The sequence below is a fragment of the Pongo pygmaeus genome, chromosome 4, assembly GCF_028885625.2.
Source record: "Pongo pygmaeus isolate AG05252 chromosome 4, NHGRI_mPonPyg2-v2.0_pri, whole genome shotgun sequence".
Lineage (NCBI taxonomy): Eukaryota > Metazoa > Chordata > Mammalia > Primates > Hominidae > Pongo > Pongo pygmaeus.
The window spans coordinates 72,440,526-72,468,465 of record NC_072377.2 but is presented as its reverse complement, the minus strand read 5'-3'; the positions used below and the strand labels follow the sequence as shown (position 1 = coordinate 72,468,465).

Below are 27,940 nucleotides of genomic sequence, written 5' to 3'. Positions count from 1 at the left end.
AATAGCTGAAATTATCTGTAAAGTTTAAACTATATTTTCAAAGTGCTTGCAATTTTATTTGTATATATTCGACATTTTGATTTTTTAAATAGTTAAGGTACATTTCTGATTGGCTAAATGACAGTTAACCCAGGGAAATAAGAATCTAAGAGTGATTCAGCTTAGCTTTAGAAAAGAAAAACCTGCAACTACTAAGAAGTTTTACACAGTTTTTGCCCTAATATTTAAAGAACAGAAACACAAAGAAACTGAGAAAAATAGAGAAGTAGCTTTTCTAGTTTTCGCTCATCACTTTTATCAACAATCAATAAAGAGAAAAAATAATCGAACTTTCACACTACAGCACCTGCAGTCCATCATCTAAATAGTTCCTTCTGTCTGTTGGCAAAAGGAGTAATTCTGGAAGCTAAAATTTCATTTTGGAGGAAAAAATAGGAATGTTGAGGCCAATAATTATATGATACTAATGTCTTCAGTAAAATAAACACTTCAGAGAAGAGCTGTTAGAAACACAAAGTATGTGTGTATGACTAAAAACGGTCTTGGGGTGTCTTCCGTAGGCACATATAGAATTTAGAGACAGCAACGATTTCATTTTGACTGACGACCAGGTCAGCTTTATTAATTACAAGGTTTATCTGAAAAAATGCCATGTAAATTCCTTTAAAAGAGCCTAGAGACTGGGTTCTAAAACTGCTTACCGTATTCTTACTGAGAAAACAAGGGAACAGTAAACAGTCACTCAGTTAAACAGTCTCTCTGTGCCTCAGATTTCTGGCCCATACAATGAAAAAAACAAGAGCAATTACATGATATGGGATGTTGCTAAGATTAAATGAGCCAATGCATTTTAAGAATTTAGACCGGCACCTGACATATAACAAGTACTTATAAAACAAAATTATTTTAAACATTATTTGTACCAAACAGGGTCTGGTTTTATGTAGCTCACCTTTTTTTATGGATTCACTTTTAAAAATGATGAATGACTTACTAAAGATGGAAAGAATACAAATCCTGAACTCGCCCCTATTTTTCTTGCAAAAGAGAGACTTCTATGTCCAAGTTATAATAAAACTTGACTGAAGGCAATGCAAGGTGACAGAGTTGAAATAAAAAAAAACCAATTTGGAGTTAAAAGACACGTCTAAAATACTTGCCAATAACCACTGATAGTGACTGCCATAAGAATCAAGGATGACTTCACTATTATTTACTGACAATTTTATTCATTCATGCTATTCAGGATTTTTAAGCATCTTTTACTGATGCTGATATGCCTCTGAAACTACTCAAGGTTGTTAGGATGTTTCTAAAAATATGATCTAAATGGACAATAGACTCATATATCACAACAAAATGGAATAATAGATAGAAAAACAAATTACCTCTGCTCAATGAAATACCATAAAGCGATGGTAAAAATAACCCAACAGCTTTTAACAGTTTGGTTTTAAAGGTACTCCAGAAAATCTACGTTATATTATTATACTTGGAATTCTGGAAATACATCAGTATAAGGCAGAGGTGATACCAGTTAGAATTTATCTATTTAACTGTAGTTTCTTGTCATTCAAGTGTTATTAAGTGGCTAAATCTATGTGCTTAATGCAGTGCTGGGGCTATAAAAAATACAATAGATGGATATCCCTAAACAATAAACCAGAGATTTTGACAAAGTGAGGCTCTAGGTCCACATTCCTCGCTGGTACAAAGACAGCCAGATCACTCCATATATTGAACACCTGCAACCTACTAGGCCCTTCTAAATGACCACCTTGTTTCTATAGCCCTGCAGATACAGTTATCCCACATGATCACTAATGTAAACTCAAAAAACATACATCTAACCTACTGAGTTGTTTCCAGTAATTGCTAGGTCTCTTGTTGAAATGTTATAGTTTGGGGCAAGAGTATCCATTTTCCTCTATCCTATTTTCATAATTCCACCATGTCTTTATTTATCTTAACCTTCTTCTAAGTTGTTTTAATTCCTTCTTAAAAGAAAGTTCTTACCTAGAAGGCATAGACAAATTAAGACTTACCTTTTTTTTTTCTTTGAAGGAGAAAGAAAACAAAACAAACCTCTATCTAAGCCACATAGGAAGAAAGACCCAGTCTATCAAAGTTCAGTGGCATTTTTAGCACTAATGTCACTGGCATGGAACCAAAGCAATAAAACTAGATTGTGTTTTTTCCCCCAAACTACACCAAATGTTATTAAAATGAAAGCTTCCAGTCTCCTCCAAACTTGTGATCCTGGAACTTACTCAATTTATGCACTACAATTTAAAAGCTTGCAGCGAAAGTATGTCCTTTTTATTTTTTTCTGGCCATCATTTGATGCGTCACTTATTCAGAACGGCAGACATGCAGAATTTATCTTCTCCTCCCTACTGGGAAACACCCAGAGAAAACACTGCCGGTGTAATAGCTCTGTTGTTGTGAGGAAGAGAAAAAAAAAAAAAAAAAAAAAGTCAGGCACTTACAGAGACCGTAGAGCTGGGTGTGTTTGTCCCATAGCCAGAGGAAGGGAGAGAAGCCAACGACCAGCGGCGTCCATCAGTCCTATTGAGAAAGTGAGTTTAGCTTAGGCCAACACTGGCGTACTGTCACATGGGAACCCCAGGGAAACTAAGTATTTTTAGTCAAACAAATGACACAAACATAGTCTGTGAGGATGTGGAAATGTTCAGCAAGGGTCAGGGTAAACAAACATTATACAGTAGGTTGACTTTTATTTAAACTGAATCAATACAACCAAACAAGTAGAAAGTGAATGGGTTGATCCATATTATTGATGTCTCACTAATATATTCTGACAAAATGAATACCAGGGATAATTACAATGGTCAGACTCAGCAGATTCAAATGAATAAGAACAGAAAGGGAGGAGGAAAACACTCTCATCTGGAAGCTGATAACCAGAGCAAATGATCTTTGGAAGGGGCTAACTTCCAGCATGGCACAAGGGCCTGTGGGGACTTTCTTTGCATCCGAAACACTTTCTGCTTATTATTTTCAAGAACAGTTCTACTCATCATGCTTAGGGAAGAAGGGATCATTAGGCTCATGGCTGGCTCAGGCCTGAAGTGTCAAATAACTTTAGCATTAAGTAAGTAACTGACCTTATGCTTAGAATCTCTTAAGAGTTACTGCCTTCGGACATGACCTGGCTTGTTACAGCAAAGCCTCCTGCAGAGTCTTTGAGCATGCAGCCCAGCTCTGGCCAGTTAGCAGTGGGAGCAGAGTGAAACCTTCTCCACCAGTGATAGAACTTAATGCAAAGAGTAAAGTTGTTTGCCTCAGTCTTAGAGGCAAAGCTGGGAGGAGCCATGAAAAGGGTGGTTTTTATCTTTAAGTGATGATAGAATGGGTGGTTTCTCAGTTGGAGTTTGGCTGTGAATAAGGGTCATTACAAGGGTCTCAGATGAGTGAATGCAGCAGTAGAAACAATACTGCTGCAAAGGGAAGGGGACACCAGAAAGCAAATTTTCTGAAATCTCTGGCATTCCAGAGCTATTACTTTAAATGCAATTTTGAATAAGACTGTGCCTCAAAAGCCACAGAACATTTTGAATGTTCTATGCAAATTTGTCAAGGGGCAAAAAAAGGAAAAACACACTTTTAAAAAAGCAACATCGCATTTTTAGATCAATAAGACTGCAGTGTCATATATGGACATTTTGTAATTCGTGTTATTACGTTTGTTATTATGTTAACTTGCCAAGCGACAAGAGTGGACAAAATTTACCAGAGATACATTCACAATAAGTTGAAGTTAGGGAATTCAACAACATTAGGCTTGAATTTGAGAAATGTCACAGTTAGATGTCAATGTAAAAAACTGACATTTTAGCCTAAATTTATATTCATGGAAAAATAAAATTATAGGCTGCCATGGATGTAACCTCCAATAAATGCAAATGGTCCACAAAGACAAAACGGAAAAATTCAAGTGGACAAATCACAGAACTACTACAATGTTAAGATTTTAGTAAAATTTACCTGTCATTTCTGTACCATGATTGGAGTACAATTGAATCAAGTATGTTAAAAAAAAGAAGCAAAATAAGATGTATGTAAATATACCAGATAAAAGAAATTGAGATAAGTTATATGTTCTTTTGAAATACTTTTAAACAACTGAAAATGTTAATGATTTAAGAAGAAAGTAATTGTAATAACATGCTTATAAAGATACTTGATTATTAAATGGACACTGGTTGATATTATTTTATTTGGCTACTTATTAAAGAGTTAAGAATCCATACCTGCACTATGTATTTTAAACACCTCCAATTTGATAAAGTAAGAAAAGGATATGATTTTAAAAGAATTATTCAGTCCATTTAATAGCAATTATCAGAAACTAGTCTCTGGAAAGAGTGAGGGACACTATTTCTCCCCACCATGATTTTGTTTTGTGATTCATTAACTCTCCTTCCCCTCAGATATCAATGAACATATTTCAGATGAATGAGCAATTCCAAGAGAAGACATGTTCTTATTAGTTCTGAAGCATAAATTACATTTGCTTGCTCCGGAAAACACATAACTAGAAAGATGTTTAAACAAGAATGTGCTCAGTACTCTGTACAGCCACGGCCCAGAAATAATTTACAACTCATAAAGTTCCCTAAGTTGTCTGTGTCTATTTACTCAAATGGAGCACAAAGGACCACTGCATTTTCATCACCATGACAACTGCACATCAGAAGTTGCTATACATGCTATCTACAGTACTTAAGAGAGAACATGCCCCTTTTTCAAGAAAGCTATCACACCAGTACAGTTTGGATCCTGCTAACAATGTTGTCTTTTCTTTGCAGTAGCTACCAATAAAATGTTATAGGAAGACAAGACTACATTCTTGCCAATGCAACAAGCCTTTTTTGAAAAGAGTCTTTTTCCTTGTGGGTGGGAATCTTGGTGTTACATTAAATGAAAAAGTAAGAAGGGAAAAACATCTGATGGGAACACGGGACACAAAAAAGATCAGCAAAAAAATAACAACCCTCATTTCAATACCACTCACAAAAATTTAGATTAATACGGTATACAACAAAGAAAGAATGAAAAGTTCCAGTAACAACCTGGCTATTCTAACTGTATAAAGAGGAAGGAGATTTATTGTTATAGTTACCTGGAGTGATACACCGAATATTCTAGTTGATGTTGGAACAAGTTGAACTATGCCAATATAGCTAACTAAAATCTACTCCAGAATTCTGAAGGTGTAACTGGGAGGTTACAATGATCAGACTCAGCAGATCCAAATGAATAAAAACAGAAAGGGAGCAGGAAAAACAGGATCATCTGGAAACTGATAACCAGAGCCAATGATCTTTAGCAGGCCTGACTTCCAGCCCAGTACTCAACAATTGTCTGATGACCTGAACTCAGCAGGCAAGTTTGTTGTAGTAATTTGCTTGTGGAAATACACTTGGAGATTCAACCTAGTGCATAATAACTAGGCAACTAGGAGAGACCCACAACATTTCTTGGAGACCTCTATGTTTCCATCAAAAGTGAAAGCAGTCTGCAATACATAAACTTCCACAACTTCTGGGAAAGGCAGGAGAGTATTTTTAACCTCCATTTTACCACCAGGGAAAAAAGGATTAAGTAGGTCCACAATCAGGTGGATTGTAAATTAATACCATAATTAGCAATGTGAAAATGTTTCCTTGCTCCAGACAAAATCTATACTATGGTTCTCACTTTCATCTTTTATTTTACTTAATAGTAAAAAATTAATTCGATAATTTCACTCTCAAATCTGCATTTGAAAATATAGAAAGCAAGTCTGTGTCATTATACTTTCTAGTCTATACTTGGACTATTTTCTTACAAGGGATGGCTACTAGGGAAGTATTATCACATAAGGTAAGAAAGGTCAGAAAAGATTAATAAGCCAGACTTTTATCCCTTTACCCAAGACTACTTTTTAAAACAGAGCAATATTTCCTCAATTGGACTAAATTTTACAAAACAATAAAATGTGGGAGTCTCAAAATGACATTACTTCTTAAAGGCTCAGCAATGTACACCAAATGGAAGGTAACAGAGGCCTAGGAGTGGAATCTCCATGTTGCCTGAGGAAAAATCAACTCTAAAATGGAGAGAAATATCCCAGACGTTATATAAAAATACACCAATTTGAGTTTTCATAACACAGGGTTCTGTTTACTTGAATAACAGTTTAAAATGATGATCACTCATGTCCTAATCTAAATTAATACTTTTTGAAGAGTGTGGAGGGAGTTCCATTCGGAAATTCAGGCAAAATGAACTAGAGGTCTCCTGTGATAATCTCCTGTCACGGTTTATGGTTTATTTGTCAAAAATTAACATGCCGGTGGGGGGGGGGGGGGTTATGTATTTTTTAAATAGCATGGAAACCAGATTCACGTGTCCTTCAGTCACCTATTTAATTATTAGATTCTCTTCATTTGTATAAATCTGCCAGGATTAAGATACTGTGATTTCTGTCATGTTTAAATGCACTCCATGAGATTTCCATTTTTCTTATTACTTATAATAATTAAATGCATTCTCCCCTTTATAGAGATATGTTTTCAAGACTATAGTAAACACTTATTTATCAATTTTTATAGGATATTTTTTCCACTTGGAATAGTAGCACTATTATGAATTAATATTCATTGGGTAAACAGGCTTTCTGGGACCAGTACATTTTCTTACAGTACTAAATAAGCTAAAAAAAGAAAAGCTGGAGCTGGGGGTAAAAACAGTGTATGGGTCTCAGTAAGTTCCCTGGAGATGATGTTTTTATCGCTCTTGTATTGTCCCCATGGTGAGATACATAAAGGCATTTAACACATGATGGGAAACAACTAAACTATGAAAGAACAAACTTTTTTACATTAGATTTATAATGAAATCTTAATTACACAGAACTCTGAAAATGCTGCAACTTTTTTTTTCTAGACTTAGTAATGCAAAATGCATGACATGCTGACAAACGGTCGTTGAGAGCACTGCAAGTTTTGCTGGCTAGTCACATGTGTAAGAACAAGTATTTTTTTTAACCTACCTATATGTCTTTATTAAGTGCTACTTTAATCCACTTCAGGATATAGTTAGGCCTCTGAGGAAAACTGAGCAAATATCTAGGACATTCAGACCATAAACCAAGTTTATCCTGAATATTCAGTAACTTGGCTGAAGGTGCCATTTTGTTTTCTCACTGTTTTTCCTGGGCAGAGGAGGACAAGCTATGCACATGAGAGGGATGAAGGAGCCCAGGAAGGTGAAGATTTCATCTGACAGGGTGAAGCAGGTGAATTCCACATGCAGAACACAGAAGAGATGACTGTGCACACTCCTCTGACTTGGCTACGTCATAGCAGAAAATCCACAATGAACATGGTGTGACATGACATTGTGTGCCTGCTATCCTCTGAACAATGAAAACACTTCCTCTTGACTCAGTGGTCCCATTATGAGACATCTATCTTTGACGTCTGGTGCCCAATTGCAAACATGATAGGAAGAGAAAGCAGAAAACATCCTATAGCCCATGCATGGCTTTTTCTCAATGGGATCACTAAATTGCTGCCTTGAAACTGTTAAAGCAGGTGTGTTAAAACAAAGCTTTGTGGCAGCCTAAGCTCTTTGGCCAGTGGGGCTTTCCAGAAGGCCTTATAGAATAATGAGCAGGACCTCACAAGGCACGGAGCAGGGGAGGGGGAGAAGCAGGGGAGGGGGAGAAGCAGGGGAGGGGGAGAAGCAGGGAGCGGGAGGGGGGACGTGGGATGGGGGGAAAGTGGGGAGGGGGAGAAGGGGAAGTGGGGAGGGAGAGAAGGGGAAGTGGGGAGGGGGAGAAGTGGGGAGGGGGGGAAGTGGGGATGGAAAGAAGTGGGGAGGGGGAGAAGTGGGGATGGAAAGAAGTGGGGAGAGGGAGAAGTGGGGATGGAAAGAAGTGGGGAGGGGGAGAAGTGGGGAGGGGGAGAAGTGGGGATGGAAAGAAGTGGGGAGGGGGAGAAGTGGGGAGGGGGAGAAGTGGGGAGGGGGAGAAGTGGGGAGAAGTGGGGAGGGGGAGAAGTGGGGAGGGGGAGAAGTGGGGATGGAAAGAAGTGGGGAGGGGGAGAAGTGGGAATGGAAAGAAGTGGGGAGGGGAAGAAGTGGGGAGGGGGAGAAGTAGGGATGGAAAGAAGTGGGGAGGGGGAGAAGTGGGGAGTGGGAGAAGTGGGGAAGGGGAGAGGAAAATGGGATTCTCTCTATAAGTCCTTATGCCTCCACTCACAAAAAATCCTTACCTCCGTGCAAATGAAAAATGGGCTGAGGCACTGGGGGAGAAATTTCTTGGACTATCTTGAGGGCTATTTCCTAGAGGGAGAGAAAAGAGAAAAATTTACTACATGATTTTGCATATCATTTCCATATCAAGAATTCTCTCCTTAGAAATAAGTTTATTTACATTTCTGTAGAACGTCCTTTCCTCCAATAATGGTTTAGTTTTACCTGGACCAGGGATGGTGGGGTAGGTGAGGGGGAGGAGATGGGGATGGGGGAGCATGAGTTCCAGCACGGCTTTCTAAGTGTGCAAGACACATGAATAAATACTTTCAGCTATATCACCAACCAGGAGTCCTGAATGGATATAACAATACAAATATTTCAATCTGATAGAGTAATGAATATATACAAGTCTTGGTTGTGACCCTCCAGATGCGAACATTTCAATGAGCAGGATGCATGGGTAAGCATATGCTTCAATTGGAGGTGTTTTCCATTTTAGCAGGCAGCCTTAGTACTTTTTGTTTACAGTAGAATGAATAAGAGTCTGAGTTCCTGAAGATAAATCCTCATATTCTGAACACATATTTTAAAGGTGGATGTGTCAGAACTAGCTGTAAAACACTGTGAAAACCACAGCAGTTTGGACCTATTTCTCAATGACCCAGATCTATCTCAGCATTGCCGAGTGGCTCAAGCAGGATTACCCGTTGTCACTATTTTTCTCAACAATCCCTCTGCTTCTAAGCAGCTGGACTGTGACTGGCCAGGCAACCTCAAAAAGCCACAGCCACACAAAGGCTTGCAGAGCTCATCTTCCCCAGGCCTTCAGGGGTGGTGTGGGGCAGTGATTGCTCGTTGGAAGGAGGGCAGCTCCTCTGGGGCTTGTTACTTTCCCCATTAGCCCACTCAACCTGCTGCTGATCATTGAGAAAGCTTGGCCAGCAGCTGGCGAGGGCAAGTTCAGGACACTCCAGACCACCCTGCTTCCCTCTGCATGTTTAATTAGATTGGCGGAATTGTCTGAGGACCACATGGAACTGTAGCTGGTTTAAATAAGTGGGTAAGGAAAGGCTGCAACGCAATCCTGTACCTTCTAGAAAAAGGAAAAATAAATCAGGAAGCTATGTTTAATCCCTAAGGGCAAGCCAATTGCCACATTACTGGTTTCTTAATGAAAGTGACTATTGTAATTGGGTGTAAGGAATACAAGATTTTACATCAAAGTCAGTACCTGGCTGTAAAGGTAAACAATTTATTACCAGTGTGCAGAAAGCACAGACTAACACATTAAGGAGGATAAGTTTAGTGTTACCTTGAGGACTTTTGGACTGGCTATATCTCTACTGAAATTTTTCAATTAACTTAAGGTTGCAAATTTTATAGTGATGTCTTCAACAAATGACATTACCTTTATGACAGACAGCACAATCACAGCCAATTAACTGGGAAGTGCTGAGAAGCCCATTTCTTTATGGATAGAGAATCATGAAGTATTTTTCCCCCTGCTGCAATGAAATTTATCATGGCTTTGCATCTGTTATTCCTTGGTCCCCTGGAGAAATGAATTCTGCTTTTACCATCCAGTAATCCAGGATTCATTTTGTCCATTTATCTACACACAGCTAAATTAAGTTCTTTCAACTTCTCTCAATAGCCTTCATCCCCTTTCCCGACACCCCTAATTTAGCTTGTATATTTCTCTTCATATTCCTTTAAAAATCTCAAATTTCAAGATGGCTAAAAATTTTGTTTCCTAAAGTAAATAATCTAATGCCAGAAATATTCATATAAATTTTGTTTTTCAATTGGGAAAAGTGTTCAATTTGCTCACACACCATATAGAGCAAACTACCAGTAAATAATTAGGCATAACACAATAACTGATTATCTGAAGCCAAGACAGTCTAAGAACAATCCCTGCTACACCTATTCACTTAAAATGAAATCATAAGGCCAATGAAACCTGGCACCAAATTCTTAGCCCTGTGTTCTTTGTAAATAAAACACTATACCTGGAGATTGCAATGTGATCAACTAGAACAACAGAGAGCTTATTAATATATATTTTTTAATCTGAAGAAGGAAGAAACAAGGAATTGACTTAAAACCCTTTTCACTTTTAGGGATATTAGTGAATGGTCCCCATGCTGACCCATCATCTTCAGGAAGAATGGGCAGAGATATAGATAAAGAGGTGAATTGAACTCTGCTCTAAAAAATAAACAACAACAACAACAAAAAAAACAAGGCTGCCATTAACCATTTCCCATATTCAGATTTTGCCTTTGCATCTTAGGCTGCCTTTCTAGGTCCATTGCTTGAACATTTTCCTCATTTTCTTCTCATCTACTACACTGCTGTAAAACCTAACTTAAATTCCCATATCTTCAACTTCAAGACTATAGAGGTGTTGGTTCTATCTTACTAATCGCAGATGTTCCTGTTTCATGTCAGACCAAAAAGCTAAATTAAAATGCAAATATATATATATATGTATACACACACACACATACACATACACACATGAATTATCATTAAGGCTCTTAACTGTCAGAGGATATTAGAGAAAATGAGTGAGAGTGATATGGGCTAGAGCAACAGATAATTCCTTGAGGACAAGGGACTCTAGCTCAATTTGAGGGCAGTTTAGCAGGTTTTAGGTAAGAGGAGAAACAGAAGGCGACTTCAGGAAGGAGTCAGAAACAACCCAAACCCAGTAGGGCAAGGCAGTCGAGACAGTTTCTCTGGCTGAAGGGAATTCAGACTGGGAAAGCCAATGAGCTGTGTTTATTGGTACTGATTAGTTAGAGGCTTTAAGAAACACTTGGAGGCAAGAGAGAGGTGCCAGAGGTTCTAAGCTGGCCTGAGTGTAACTGGTATGGGTGGCCAGGGGAGTAGCAGAGGAGGAGGGACCTAGACCAGGACATGGAAGGTCAATAGAAAGGATATTCTGGTGGACAAACCAAGCATAGTCGTTAGCGGATTGGAAACAAGTGAAAAAGGATACAGGCTAAAAAAGTGACTGATGTTTCCAATGTGGGTAGATTGGGAAAATGACTGACCCTCTAATAGGAAATTTTGGGAGAGAAATGGAGTGGTGGTGGTAACAGAAGAAAAGGGTAAATTAGCATTCTATAGACTTCTGTGTTACTTATTACAGAAATTCCTCCATTTTCCTTAGGGAGGAATTATAAGACTAGCAGATTAGGCAGGTATAAGTCAATCTCTGAAGTCTTTGTTCTTATTTGAAATAAAAATTGATTCCTACTCAGCCTCTGAAGACTTAGCAATACTATTTTGTTATACAGTAATCAAAATACTGCTAATTTAGAACAGGCCAAATTATAAAGCACATATTATATATTCTAAACTCAGCAATGAGGACTTGACTGCTGTGCACATGCACAGTGCTTCCCCAGGATGAGAGTAAGAAGGAGTGAAACCCGAGTCCTATACACGACCTTCACTCCTCATAGCACTGCTCTCTGAATTCATCCACCCATCTGCAAAGCAATACCTGAGAGACTCCCAAATGAAAACTGGTGCCAGTTAATTCTCTGCCCATATGTGCAGCACTTGCTTATAACTAAAATCCTGCTGCTCCCAGGGATTTGCTGGCTCTTGGATGTTTGAGTGCTAGGACACTTTATAGACTGCTGGTATCGCTGCTGCTGTTTCTGACCTGGTAAAGTAAACCTTAGTAGTGGTCAGGCATTAGGTAGGTAATTAACTCCATGATCCCCCTGGGGAACTAGCATGGCTAATTCATAAGCAGTGTAGGAAAAACATACTTTACCTAACGGTACTACACAGGGTGCCTCATTTTAGCGACAGCTATTGTTAAGAAAGTGATTTCCAGATTAATTAAATTGTTTGATTGCTTTGTAATTAGATTGGAGAAGTCCTGTGTCTTCGCCACATAGAAGCTGCAAATCTTTTTAAAAGGCATATGCTATGCCCTCTATAGATTATTAATGTGCTTTTAATAGCTGTCTGTTTGTGAAATGATAGTTACTGATAGCTTGAATTTCTATCAGGACTGGGGGAATCCAAGAATTAATGATAATTGCCATTTAAACTCCTGGTGGATCAAGGAGTAAGCCCCCATTTGAATCCTTGTTGTCATTATTTGATGATCCCCTTAAATGAGGTGTGACATTTGCACCATAACAATCAGTGCTGTGTTTCTTATTGCTTTGTTGGAGATTCCTGGCAAATGGACACTGCTTAAAAACCCTGAAACCAAACTTCACAGAATCAAACCTAGGATCTCCTTGTATGATGAATACCAGCAGATAAAGTGGGCACTGGAACACGATGCAGGAACCTCAACCTGAGTGAACTCTAAAATAACAGTTCCGTTCCCCCTGAGAACTTTGAGTCTATCTCACCAGACCCAGACAGGTGACTCATGAAAAGAGCTAGGAATCTCCCTTTCATTTAGACACCTGTCTCAAACTGGTTCCTCTCCAGATATAACTGTAGACTATTAATTAAACCTGGGCAGCTGTTTCAACTCTAAGCAGCCAAGAAAAAAACCTTGATTGGCCATCAGTGGAATTCTCTGGGTAAGTTGTCAAGTGTTCACAGGCAGGCCAATGAATAGAAGTAGACTCATATACTTAAGTTTCAAGTAAAGACAGAATTATACACAATGAATCAAGGCTTTCTTATAGTCTGGGCTCCCTGAATCTTTGGTTTTTCCTGTCCCTGTCTTATTGACCCTTCCATAGCTATAGCACCATTACTCACTGCTTGACTGATTGAGCCAACAAATATTTACTAATCATCTGCTCTATAGAGAGGGATAACATGATTTTATTTACATTTTAGAAAGAGCCTTCTAGCTGTTCTGTGGCCAGCGGCAAGAACAGCTAGAAGAAGAACTTTAAGCAGGCAAGAGTGGAAGCAGGGGGATGAGTTAGGAGGCTACCAGCACAGACAAGGTAAGACAGATGGTGATTTAGATAGGGTGATTGAAGAGCTGTTATGTTTTGGCAGCGGAGCCAATGGGATTTGCTGAAAAATGGGATTGAGTGGAACAAAGGGGAAAAGAACACAAAGACTTCAAGATTTTAGAAGCAAATGGGTATATGGTGGCATTAATTGAGATAGAGAAGACGGAGGGAGAATATAGTTCATCAGTGTGAGAGAGAATTAAGGGCAAAACTTGAACAGCTGGGCAAGCTTTAGTCGTTTTTACTTATGGAGGTTCCACATAAAATAATTTCAAATATATTAAATGTGCTCATAGTCCACAATTATGCAATTATATGTAACAATGTTACATTTAATTGCAGTTCTCATAGGTAACATTTAGACTACCTAAACATTTAAGAATCCCGTTACAATTTTCTTATTGTACATTAGAGCAAATAACATTTTTAAATCTCATATTATTTAGTGCATAATGAATTTCATGGCCCTAATCTATTTCAGGCATTCAAACCAGTCAACAATGCTAAGTAAAATATTTGTAGAGAAGAAAAATTCTACAGGCTAAATATTAAAGTTTGGATAATGATCATTTTAATCATTCTGTCTCCTGTCCCCATAAGTAAAACTAAATGGAATATAACAATAGGCAGACAATATTCCACTTCTCTCTTTCTCTAAATAATTTATAACTGTAAGTGATGGTAAGGGATAAACTCCAGTTATACATCTAGATACACAAAAAGTGTACTACATCTAGATACACAAAAAGTGTACTTTGAGTTCTCAGTGTCTAATCTCGTCTGTTATATAGCAAACTGAAAATAGTTTTTTTCTACTTTAATAATTATTTATTAAGTTCTTTTTATGCACAGGGCTTTCAGCTATCTGCTAGAACAGATCATAGATGAACACAATGTAAAGAGCTAAACATCTACTGATAGATACAGATGTGTATATCCAACTCCAAACTCAGTTCGTGAAATCAATTCTGGATCCTTATCCATGTGACAAAGAAACTTTCTTAAATCAACGCTCTTAAATATACTTACTTTTTAAGAAAACCCTGCCAATAACAACAGATACAGAAAATGTACTGTTTCACAATAGACTGTTGATAAATGGACATGTAATGTTTTCTAAGGAATGACTGATGAGGTTATAGACAGAAAAACATGTAGGGAGTTGAAGAGAGACCCAATAAGAGGTCAATTTCTTGTCATAAGACTCGCACAGATACCCATTGTCTCCATTTCATGAAGCTGTTTCTCTGGAACTTGTGTATTGTATTTGAAATGCTGTGGCATTGACAGGAAACCCTTGGAGATGTGTTATAATGGGTTCTTGAGAATGTTTTAGCTTTTCATTGACCCTTCTCCTTATTACTCTGAATTGATGTCACATCTCAAGGTGATCCCAAGTAAAGACTGGTGAATGTCAAGAGTGATGAAGAAAGTTGATTTTAAGTTCTATGTTTTCCTCCCATCTACAGTAATTCATCTTCCTAGCAACAGAGAAGAGATTACTTTTACCCCTTGTTTAAAGTTACTGAGCAGCATTTGTAAAGTCAAGGAAGGGAGGTAAGAACATAGCCACTGTAACAGATATTCCTAAGCTTCATGCAATTTCATGAAACTTGATTCATTCTATTAATCTTACATAATTAATTATAGACTGAATCTGGATAAAACTCTGAGTTAAAGAATGTAACCTAATGCGTTCGTATTTTTTTTTTCTATCTTACATGAAGGGATTTAATTCCTTAACATAATTAGACACAAAGAATTCCCCCTTTTTCCTAGAAGGGTGGATATTACCAGGAAATGGGTTTTTCTCAGACTGTTTGTTTCAACTGCTGAGTAATTTCTAGTCAAAGAGAAAGTATTTAAATGAAACACATATCCATATAACTTTCTAAATGCCATCTAAAGGTATTCTCTATTATAAATCTCTTTCTTTTGGCTGTTAAAAAATAAATACTAAATTTAATGTGGCCCCATTAACAAATGCTAAACGTTTTGTTTGCCTCTGGTACACATGAATTCCATCTGGAAGAAGCAAAATATGTGCAAAGGTGTTTTCTTTTTCCTTTTAAGTTAATCATTTTTCAATTTCTAACTTCAGAAGTGTGTTCAGATTTAAAGGATCAAAAGCACTTAACCCTGTTGCTTCATAATAAAATGTGATGTGCCAAGAATCTATCAAATCAGAATTCTGACTTTTCAGTTCCCACAAACCACACAGGAAATCTTGGAAACTCTTGGCCTGTAGATATTTATTCCTCTAATATTTTTCTCACACTCACTTCCTCCATTTCCTTAGATCAATAAACAGGTGTCAATGGGAACTGCATATCAGAATCACCTTTGAAGCTTTAAAAATGCTAACACCCAGGCCCTATCCCAACCTCCCTTTTTGGTGACTTTTTATTTTAATATTTCAAATTTAGAGGAAAGTTGTAAGAATAGTACAGAGAGCTTCTGCTCTCTTTACTCAGATTCACCTGTTTAACATTTACAATTACTTTATTACTATTTCTCTCCATATTTTTAAATTTGGATTTTAATATTATTTAAATAAGTCAGAAACATGGTCTTATAACTCTAAATTTTTGTATATATGTCCTATGACCAAGGACATCCTCTTACATGCCCACAGTCCTATTTTCAAAATTAGGGAATACAATATTGATACAATGTTATTATCTAATCTGCACTCCATATTTACATTTAATCTCACCAATTGTCCAAATAATGTCCTTTAGAGCTATTCTCTTCTCTTGATTTAGTATCTGATCCAGCATCTCACATTGCATTTAGTTGCTATGTCTCTCTGGTTTCATTCAGTCTGAAACAGTTCCTCAGTTGTACCTCTGTCTTAATGCCCTTGACACTTTTAAAGATTGCATGTAGGCTGGCCATGGCGGCTCACGCCTGTAATCCCAGTACTTTGGGAGGCCAAAGCAGGTGGATCACCAGGTCAAGAGATGCAGACCATCCTGGCCAACATGGTGAAACCCCATCAAAAATTAGCTGGGCGTGGTGGCGTGTGCCTGTAGTCCCAGCTACTCAGGAGGCTGAGGCAGGAGAATCGCTTGCACCCCGGAGGCAGAAGTTGCAGTGAGCTGAGATTGCGCCACTGCACTCCAGCCTGACAACAGAGTGAGACTCCGTCTCAAAAAAAAAAAGATTGCAGGTAGTTGTTTTGCAGAATGTCCCTCAATTTGGGTTACATAGTATTTCCTTATAACTAGATTCAGTTTATGAAATTTGTGGGGGAGCAATATCATGTAAGTGATGAAGTATCTTTCTCAGTGTAACATACCCAGAGGTACATGAGATTGATTTATCTTGCTATCGATAACTTTGGTCACATGGCTAAGGTGGTGTCCACCAGTTCTTCACTGTCAAGTTATTATTTTTCCCTTTGTGATTAATCCCAGGCACTTTCTGAAACACATTTAAAATGTCATTACAAGTAATAGAAAAATTGCCATCTTATTTACACAACATTAGCTTTCCATATAATGTCTGGGGCATAGAAATTTTATTTTCACAAAAGTATGCTTTATCACACTAGAATATTTAAAAATCAAATACTATATATGTCAACATTTGAAAAAAATTATTTTTCTAGTTTTGGAGGTGCAAGTGCAGTTGTGTTACAGAGATATATTACATAGTGGTGAATTTGGCCCACCCCTTTTAAATGAGATAATTCTAATGTGCCAGCCAGGGTTGAGAACCACAGCCTCAGAATTTCTTGTATACTGTAAATTATGTTCTAAGCTTCCACTTGTCCCTGAGAGCTCTGAACCAGGAAGTCCTAACATTTTTTTTTCACTTCCCTATTTCCTCCCGTAATTCAGCATCTCTTCTTCCTTGTCTCAATCATACTAGTTCGATGCCTGTTTTACATTCACCTCACTTTGACCTCTAAGTATTCTCAAAACAGCATTAAGACCTGAAATTCCTTCCCTATCAAACCAAACAAATAGTATATCATACCATGTCAATTATCCAGAAGTCCCAAATGCCCACAGGTATCCTCCTGGGTTAGGCAGGTACATAACCTCCCCCACCCCAAATCCTATTGCTACTCTTACCCAATTATATGCACAGTTTTCCCTTCTCTCTAAAATAGGAACCCCTCCCCACATGCTAAGCTTCTATTGCTCCTGTGTTCCTGGGTTAAGATTTAAAACCTCTGTTAAAAATACATATATAATATATACAATTACATACAATATTATATAATATATATAATGAAAGAAAACATTAATTAACCATGTTTACATTTTCACTATCAACTTTACTCATGTTTGTTCAAACCAGTTTCCATTTTAATCATACCTAACAAACATGAATATTTGACTTAAAATCTGTGCATCTCATGCTTGCTTTCATTTTTTTTGAGGCAGAATGCCTATTATATGGTCTATGTAATATTATAATATTTAAAACTATTAGGACAGTTAAAATCAAGGCACGGGATCTAGATTCAACAACTGATTATCAGAAGCAAAACTAAGAGTATTCACTCTAATTCTTCTTATCATTCCTTCTTGCATAAAACATAATTTGCCTTTATTCATAATAGGAACACGGCCTTTCGGGTCCTTTCATTTATGTTCTGTACATGCATCCATGATATCTTTAGTAGACAATCTGAAAATAATTGATAAGTGTGATTAGTGGAGCTTGTTTTAAGCCACACACAACTCTTGAGATTCTGTAAGCACAAACGTCAACCTTCAGAGAATCACTACCTTACACAGCCACAGTTACTACTGCAAGGTGTTGAATCCTTCAGGTATTCTGTCTGGGACGAACTGAGATGGGAGAAAAAAAGTTGTGATTATTCTCTTAAAGAATATGACAGAGTCTTTAAATCCCTCTTTGAATGAAAAAGTAGGTACATAAAAGGCACATATTTAAAATTTTTAAATCATTTGGAAAGCACTTATGCAGAGTTAATATATGCTGGACACTTTGCTAGGGCCAGAAAGTCAAAGACAAATGATACCTGGGGCTTCCTTCAAGTGATGTTGGCAGTGACAACGGATGCAATGGAATGCTAACCTTTCTGAAGGCTGTGTTTAATGAAGCCAAAGCTTTGTATTCTGAGAATACTCAAGGAGTCAGAAATGGTGAATTATTTTGTGCGTCAGGTCAGGTGTGACTCTAAGGCAGACTAGCGCTAAGAAGCTGGACAGTAAAGTACTGCCACTTTTCCCTCCCTTTTTGCAGACCCCTGGTAGCCTTTGCAGAAAGAAGGCTGAATCAGACCATCCCTGACCACAAGCCTCTAACCCATGAGGGTAAGGAAGAGAGACCCAGCATGTGGAACTCTGTGTTCATGGTGGTAAGGATAAATTAAGGAAGATGTGAATTCAGAAGAGACAATAATGGATAGCTTTGCAGGGGCAACCTTCGATCTGCATCTAGAAGGAAAAGTGAAAGGAAAGGAGGCTTTAAGGCAGAGGAAAATGAAGGGACAGAGTCCCAAAAATGAGTTGCACATTTTTACATGTTTTAATTTTTATTACAAAAGCAATGATATATACATGGAAAAGAATTCACATGATTCAAGTAGACATACGATAAAGCCAAAAAACCTCTCTCAACCTCTGACTGTTATTCATTGGTTCATTCAAACACTTTTGTGTCAGGCTCTGCACCAGACTTTGCATCCCCACCTCTACCTCCCCATCCCCAGTCCTATAATTCAGAAGTGACCTCTTTTGATAGGGTATGTACCTATCTAGAAATATGTGTATATTCACAAGCATATGTGTATATTCACAAGCATATGTGTATAAAAAAATTCCTCCCAAAATAATACCACATCAAATATAATGCTCTGTATTTACGCAGCTTAAAGTTCTATATTTGCTATTTTTTAATTATCTATAACTTTCTGTGTTAGCCCATCTAAATCTCTGTTATCATCTTTCAGCACCAAATATCCCAATATTTCAGTTAGCATCATTTACTTAGTATTTTATGAATGAATATTTATACTGATTTTTGTGTTTTGAAGATTCAATGAATATCTTCTAAATATTTACGTACTTCCAAGAGCTAAATTCCTATGAGCAAAACTTTGGGTACAGTTGAGTACAGTGCACTTTTCACTTTGGTTCTTCTCACTAAATTGCTCTCCAAAGACATTGCACTGATATTTTCGCTAGTGACATATAGGATGCTGTCTACCTTCCACCTTGCCAATACTAAATTTTTTCAGATTTTGGTAATTTGACAGATAACATCAGATTGCTTTATATATATATATATATTTCCAGCTTTATTGAATTGACAAAAATTGTACATATTTAAGGTATACAATGTAATGTTTTGCTATACAATTATAAAATGATTACCACAATCAAGCTAATTAACTTAGACATCACCTCATATAACGTTTCATGTTTCTTCAGATGATTATGAGTGAAGCTGAGCATCTTTTAAAGTTAACTGACGATTTGTGTTTCTTTTTGTACAAACTACCCAGAGTTTGTACTTTATTCCACTGAGTTCTTCTGTTAGTCTTTTATTGTTACTTTTTTTTTTTTCATATCAAGGCAACCCTGTCAATGTATTGAAGACTGGTTTTCTCATCTGTGTTTATCTTTTAATGTTACTTATGGTAACTTTTCTGTGGAAAAGTTTTTATCTAATCAAATTTGTCAACCACTTTCCTTTATGGCTTTTAGGTGTTTTACCTTGTTTGGAAAGGCCTGCTTCAATCTCAAATTATTTTCCAAATGTATCCATATTTTTTTCTAGTTAATTATTTATTTTTGAGAGAGAGAGTTTTGCCCTCGTTGCCCAGGCTGGAGTGCAATGGCGTGATCTTGGCTCACTGTAACCTCTGCCTCCCAGGTTCAAGCGATTCTCCTGCCTCAGCCTCCCTAGTAGCTGGGAATACAGGTGCCCACCTCCATGCCTAGCTATTTTGTTGTATTTAGTAGAGACGGGGTTTCACCATGTTGGTCAGGCTGGTCTCAAACTCCTGACCTGAGGTGATCCACCCATCTCAGCCTCCCAAAATGCTGGGATTACAGGCATGAGCCACTGCACCTGGCCTTTTCCTAGTACTTTAATGGTTTAATTCATTTTTTAAAATCTATATGGGGCTTATTTCTTGTAAGGAGCAAGATAGCAGTCTGGCTTACCTCTTTTCCAAATGGCTAATCAATTGATTTAGGACAATTTATTGGCTTGAATAACCTACACTTCCTTCCAGTGACTTAAGCAAGACACAATTAAGTAAAGTGAAGTAATCTGATGTCATGGACGGGGAGTTGTAGGAAATTAAGGCAGAGCAGTGAATGGTGAGGAGCAAAGCGGATGGATGAAAGTGTAACTACAACAGTCGGGGGCCAGTTGGCAATACTCTTTAGGGCAGTACTCCAGGTGATTCGTCACCTGAGTGGGGCCCTTATTTTTATCAAGTACTCCAGGTGCTTCTTAGGCACAATAGTGTTTCTGAATCCTAGCTTTAGAACAGTGATCTTAACCTTGGCTTCACATTAAAATAGCCTAGGGAACTTAAAAAACCCCAAAGCCCAAGTCACACTGCAAACCAATTAAATCAGAATGGGGAGGGAGGTGGAGGGCAATCATCAGTCATTTTTAAAGCTTCCCAGGTGACTCCAGTGTGCATTCAAGTTTCAGAAACACTACTTTAGATTCTGCTGGAAAAAAAAAATAGTGAATGTTACAGTTTAAGTTGTTCTCTACCCTTACTCTGTATCAAAATCTCTGGGGAGCTTTTAAAAAGATATAGGCCAGGCCAGGCCAGACACCTTAAGTTTCTGACTTAATTGGCCTTGGGTCTGGGTATGTCTTTAAGTTCCACATGTGACTCAAATGCACAGCCAGCCTTTAGAACCTACAGGGCAGTTAATTCTCCAACTGTAGAGTGTCAGAATCACCTTGAAAATGTGTTAGACCACAGAGTGCTGGGCACCACCCCCCACAGTTACTTACTTAGTAGATCTGGGTTGGAGCCTCAGAGTTTGTATTGCTAACTAGTCTGTGGCGGTGGTGATGGACACTGCAGCTCATCTGGGAATCACTTGAATAACCATTATACTCCTGTATGTCATGATGAACCATGAAATGTTTTACATTAGGTAAAAGACATAATTAAGTTCACGTCTTTCAAAAAAACGAGCTTCAATGTCTGAGAGAGATATGATGGAGGTGGAGCCCAGGAAGTGCCAAAGCAGGCTCCCAGTTCTCTGTCACTGCAACATCCTAGAACCAGTGACTGTGGCTCTGGGGAGGGGGGTCAGGTATAAAACACTTTTCAGAGGGAAAGTGGGAGAGAGGGTGTAAGAAAAAATGATACTGAGATTTCTAATTTGAGTGACAAGGTAGATGATGTTGCTAATAACAGGGAGAATAAACAGAAATTGGAGAAAATAAATTTGGTATTGGGTAACAGCTGGATTTGGGGTGCTGGTAGGACACAATCAGATGGAGAGACTATCAGTAAACAGACACATGCATCTGTGTTCAGGAGAAATGTTCAGACCCAAGATAAGGCTGTGGGAAAAATCGGCACATGCATGAAAGAGAGGACCTTGGTAAAAGAGTTTATGCCACAATTAAGTGTGACAGAGAATGTGATCCAAGGGATTTCAATAGTTAAAATGGCAGAAGAAGCAAAAGGAGCCAACAAGAACAGAAATACAGAAGCAAGCACCATAGGAAGCAAGAGAAGACAACTACTCAAGAAACTGGAGATGGTTCCTGGTATCAAATCCTGCAGGGTGCTCAGGCTCAATTTTTTTTTTCTTTCCCAGAAAGAAGTCATTGGATTAGATTAGGCCACTGGGCAATCAAGGTGCATCTCCCACCGTGGAGCAGTAGAGTGGGATGGTGTCAGGCCTGAGTACATCACCAATTAATCATGGGCAATGTTACACCTGGACTAGTTTCCCAGGACTACTACAGTAGGAATTCCTGGCTCTGTTTTACCAAGACATGTAATAAAGATAATAAATAACAAGATCTACATTTGGTTATTAATTTAATTAAATTATAATTTCAAAAATAAAAAAACTTCAAATGTTATAATAGCTAATCACTTCATAATATGATTTTAAAAACTTAAAAATGTGCTAGCAAGTGGAAAAATGTGTGAGATAATGCCTAAGGGAGTGCTTAGCTTTTATATTTTATGACACAGTTACAGCAAAACAAAATTTTGACCTTTCCCTTATAGGCTAGCAGATTTATCATTTTGGAATCCTACTGGAGAACAATGTTTCTTAGGCCATTTTTTATTTACTTTTTTTTCTAAAAGATAAAGACGACAAACTTCTGCTAAATAGTTTTGTAATATTTTACATCAATTAACTCAACTCCCCACCAACGACATTTTTATTCAGCAGTGCATGTCATTAAAAAACACTCCAAAGCCAGGTGTGGTGGCTCATGCCTGTAATCTCAGCACTTTGGGAGGCTGAGGTCAGTGGATCACTTGAGCCTAGGAGGTTCAAGACCAGCCTGGGTAACATGGAGAAACCCTGTCTCTACAAAAAATACAAAAAGTTAACCAGGTATGGTGGTACATGCCTGTAGTTCTCAGTTACTAAGGAGGCTGAGGTGGGAGGATCACCTGAGCCTGGGGAGTTCAAGGCTGCAGGGAGCCATGATCGTGCCATTGCACTCCAGCTTAGATGACAGAGCAAAACTCTCTCTAAAAAGAAACGAAAAAAAAAAAAACCCATTTCAATCTTCATTCACATCGTACACTAACCTCCAGCAGACACATACATTTCTAGGTGGATGTTAGGTAAAAGATAGTAGCATATGCCCATCACTACCATGGGGCTGACTAAGGACAAATTAGACTGAGGGGATAGCTTTAGTACTGCTACTAATATTGGAAAATGCTACACATAAAACTGTTTAACTGTTTTAGACTGAGGCAGATGGTGAGGGTAAAAGCAATATGCACATGAATTTTTCTGGTGAAACGTTTAAAATCCATAGGAAAAGAACTGCTCACCTTTAAAATAACTTTTTAAAATCTGACTCTAACACATGATCATGGCAGAGAATCTGCAAAATACATTAAAGTATACAAATGAAATTGAGAATCCTAATGTAATATTGTAGTGTATTTTTTGACAGTGTATACATGTATATACAAATATACTTTCAAATTAGATCATAAACCATAGTCAGTTTTGTGTCCTGCTCTCTATAATTAGGTTATAATTACAGTCTTCCTATGCTATTAAATATTTTTTAAAAATGTGATTTTTAAATGGCTACAAATTATTCCATCACACAGATGGACTACAGTTTAACCATCAACCTTCTTAGTATTTAATGTTTAGGGTGTTTCCAATTTTGTACTATTACAAATTAATGCTGCAATTAACATCCTAAAATATGCATTTGAGTACTTTTCTGATTATTTCCTTAAATTATATTTCATAAAATGAAAATAATAGTTCAAGTGATGTGAACTATTTTTAGGGCTCTTGACATAAAGTATCAAGCTGCTCTCTAAAACCATTGTAAATTTACATTAATGTAGTGAAAATATCCATTTCAGTATACCATCATCAGAAATGAATATTACCATGTTTGCTGTTTAATATTTGCAAATCAGGTGAAAACTGATGTCTCATCATTTTGACGTACATTTATTTGATTAATAAGAGGTTGAACTTTTCATCTGTTTATCTGTCATTTCTATTTCTTTTCTGAGATGTCCGTTCATGTCCTTTGCCTATTTAGTGGGGTAGTATTTTCATACGTTCATTAAAAAAAGCTCTTTATCACTTAACAATATTGATCTTCTGCCCGTTATACTTTTTGTAGATATGTCCTAAGTTATTTGTTAGTGTATTAATTTTGCTTACAGTATTTTTTAACTTACAGAATTTTAAATTTCTATTATCAATCTTTTAGTGATTTCTTCTACTTTTTCATACTCAGAAATTATTTCTCCATCCTAAATATATTAAATGTTCAACTATACATTAATTTTACTTTTTAGCATTTAATTTTTACAGGTAACTTAAAAGCTATATGAATCATTTTAGTATATATATAGTATGAAAAAAGCTCACCTTAAGTATTTTTCATATACTTTTCCCAGTATCATTTGTTGATTAAACTATTTCCTTTGCAGTGGTTTGTGATGTTTTCTTCAACATATCTTCATCCATTCCTTCCTGTTCTTATTCATATATGAATGCTTGGATTGTCACTTTCTGATATGTGTTAATCTCAGGTAGGTCAGGTCCAACTCACTGATTTATTTGGCTAATTGTATCTACTGAGTTTTCTAGATGTACCCTGGGGTCATTACATCAAGTTACCACTGTAAGCATTTGTCATCTTTATGGCCCCCAGTTATCTTCTAAGCAACCTCCCTACGTAAGAGGAATTTCCCATATCGTGAGCCGAGTCCTGCCTCTGCAAGGCTGATGCCACCACCCACTTTTCCAACTTTCCTTGCAGTTAGAATATAGACTAGGCTTTTTTTGAGTTTTTAAGCTAAACTCAACTTTGGCTTGAAACAATGCAATAATAACAAGACCTGCCAAAGAAATCTATTTTGATGACAAAAGTGGCAGTAGAGGCATTCCTTTTGGGGAGCATCAGTGTCAAGAGTTTCTGCAACCCAGAGATCAGGAGCAGCAGGAGCTGGACCTGCTCTGGCATAGTGCCATGGTGTGGGCTGGGTGTTCTTCTAGGGTATTTGGCCTCCAATGCTCACTCTCTGGTACTAATACTAATTCTGTGAGCTACCCAACATACTTTAATAATTCCTCCCCTGCTTAAACCAGACAGAGTACATTCAGTGTTTGCAATAAAGAAAATAGTTAAACACACATATACATACTTATGAAAAGTCTAATTGAAAGTACATCAGAACTATAATTTCGGGAAAATAACAATATTTAGCCTTTTCTCCAATGAACAGGACATATCTTTCCATTATTCATAACAGTTTAGTTTTCAAATAAAGTTTTGTTGTGTTTTCATAGCAATCCCTTTCAAGTCTTCTGGTTATTTCAAAGCACGATATTTTCTGCCCTTTTGGAGGGTGGGCAGTGGGGGTGGGGTTATGGGAAAAGGGCATGGAATGCTGTCACCGAATATCACTCCTTTCTCCCACTATCATTTCTTACTTGTCATAGTTGGTAATATACAACAGCATTAACTTCTATATATCCATCTTGTATACAACCTACTTCATTATTAATTTTAGAACTTATTCACTGAATTCTCTTGGATTTTCTAGATTCTTTATGTCATATGAATATAACAAATTTTACCATCTTTGAATTATACATTTTGTTTCCATTTTATGTATTATCTGATGGCAAAGAATGTGTAGAATAAAGTGTTACATTAATGGGGAAAGATTTTAACAGAATGCTTCTGGTATTTCACTAAAGTAAGACACTGGCCGTTAGTCTAAATTAGATGTCTTTCTACATTATGGATTTCTCAATTCATTCTCATTTTCTAAATAATTTTTAGCAGAAATGGATGTTTAATTTTATCAAGGGCTTTTTCAATGTCTATTCAGATGAACATTTGACACGCTGCTATGATGTATTAACAGTGTTTATAACATTAAACTAATCAGCACTCTTAGAATCCCAAAAATTCACAGTAAATAATTCTTACACTGTTCTACCAACTTTTAACATTTATATTTCAAAGTAAAGTTGGTAATTTTTTTATTCCTTGCTGGCTGGTTACTTTTCTTCTTTTTCTTCAGTAACATAAAAGGAAACAATTGCTTTTCATGCTAGTAACTTTTATTCTAAAATGTTTAAAAAACACACATGCATGCATATTTTAATTAATGAGTTGAGAAGAAATACAGTATTTCTTCTTACTTCCTCCCCCATGCCTCAAAGTAAGTTAAGGAACTTTGCACATGTGTGCTTCTGTCACCCTTGTCTCTGATCTTAGTTAATATGAGTTCTAGATCTATATTAGTGAATTATCATTTATACTACATTTTAAAGTATCTTTTTAAACTTTCATTTTCCTATCAATACTATAGTACTTTTATAACTCATCTTTCCAATTTAAGTTCATTTTAATTTTTCAGTCATCTTCTGTAAATCCTTTTTTTTTTTGAGATGGAGTCTCGCTCTGTCGCCCAGGCTGGAGTGCAGCAGCACGATCTCGGCTCACTGCAACCTTCGCCTCCCGGGTTCAAGCAATTCTCCTGCCTCAGTCTCCTGGGTAGCTGGGACTACAGGTGCATGCCACCACACCCGGCTAATTTTTGTATTTTTAGTAGAGACAGGGTTTTGCCATATTGGTCAGGCTGGTCTTGAACTCCTGACCTCAGGTAATACACCCACCTTGGCCTTCCAAAGTGCTGGGATTACAGGCGTGAGCCACCGCGCCCAGCCATCTTCTGTATATCTTTAAGTGACTTTTCCAGGAAAGATCCATGGACTGTTATTTGTGTGTTCTTGAATATATGATTTTTATCTATCTACCTACCTCCCTCCCTACCTACCCACATCTTCTTAGCAAATAGAGTTCTCTGGTCATTACATCATTATCTAGCAGTGAAAGGTATGACTGAGGTCAGCATGCATTTTATTACTTTGTTAGCAATTATTTTATTTTATTTCCTGTTCAGATAGTTTCAGTTGTTCGTAGGTCTTTCACCTTCATTGCTTAAAAATTTAAAAGCCACAAGACTATCTCTAGAGCAAAGTTTTGTTTGTTTCCACTATTTGTACCGATTTTACTGTTAACCGACTTATCAAAGTCTTCAATGACAGTATTTTTGATCATTGACTTTGTTCCATTAATCTGGCTCCCCCACCAAAAAGGCATATTATTACAGATTAATAAATGAATCCCCAACTTATCTGATGTGGGATGTTTAATACTGGAAAGTATCGTTTCTTAAATTTCCTACAGAAAGATAATACTGTTGGGAGGGCAATGGATGGCTCTGATCAGCACAAAATGCGGCTTCTTTGTGGTGTGGGGTTGGGTGGTGACTGCCAGATATTCTGACCGTGGGGACAGGTATAAAGTCTCTGATGTCAGGGTATGCAGTCCAGGAAGGTGAAATCCACCTTCTGTCTCCTGCCTATCTCGCTATCATACTGTTTCTGTGGTCTAGCCATGACCTGATTACTGACACAAGATTTTCTGTTGACACAGGTAACAGCATTCATTCCTACTCAAGATGTGAATGATCATTGGTATGTTCTTAGTTTCCAGTATTATAGCAGTTTTACAAATAAGCGGTGGTGGCAGATGTTATGGTATTTTAATAAAAAGCAGAATGCATGATTAGCTATCAAACATAAACTCACAAGTGAACTGCTTATTCTGAAGTAAATAAAGGTCAGCAACTTAAATTTAGATATTGTAACTTCTACCCTGCTAGTAAAGACAATTTCAGGAAACGAATGGTAAGCAGGATTCAGGTTAGATAGGCACACTGCACTCATGACAGAAATAGTTAAAGCCCACATCACTAGAAGAAACGAACATCCCTCATTTTTGTCAACAATAAGAACAGTAGGATGAAATAAACAGCTTCACAGAACCACTGACAGGGCAGACTGATACTGCTTATGTGAAATGTGTTGTCAGGGGAGGTATGTACATCTCTTGATGTTAAAAGTCCGCCTGTGTCTCCAGAGAAGGGAGAAAAATTTGCATTTGGTCCTTCTCTTTTGGAAATCAAAACTGTCAAATGAAAT

At 37.4% G+C, this 27,940-nt stretch overlaps 1 protein-coding gene across 12 annotated transcripts in view; it reads right to left on the bottom strand.

Annotated features, from left to right (window-relative positions):
* MAST4 (microtubule associated serine/threonine kinase family member 4) overlaps positions 1-27,940 on the bottom strand; it is a 569,183-nt gene that overhangs the window by 71,393 nt on the left and 469,850 nt on the right. For all 12 annotated transcript variants that reach the window (XM_054487547.2, XM_063664864.1, XM_054487548.2 and 9 more), the window contains 2 exons: positions 8,286-8,355; positions 2,490-2,568 (listed from right to left, as the gene is read on the bottom strand). In XM_054487547.2, coding sequence (XP_054343522.1) covers positions 2,490-2,568; positions 8,286-8,355 — 149 coding nt within the window. The remainder of the gene's footprint in view (positions 1-2,489; positions 2,569-8,285; positions 8,356-27,940) is intronic.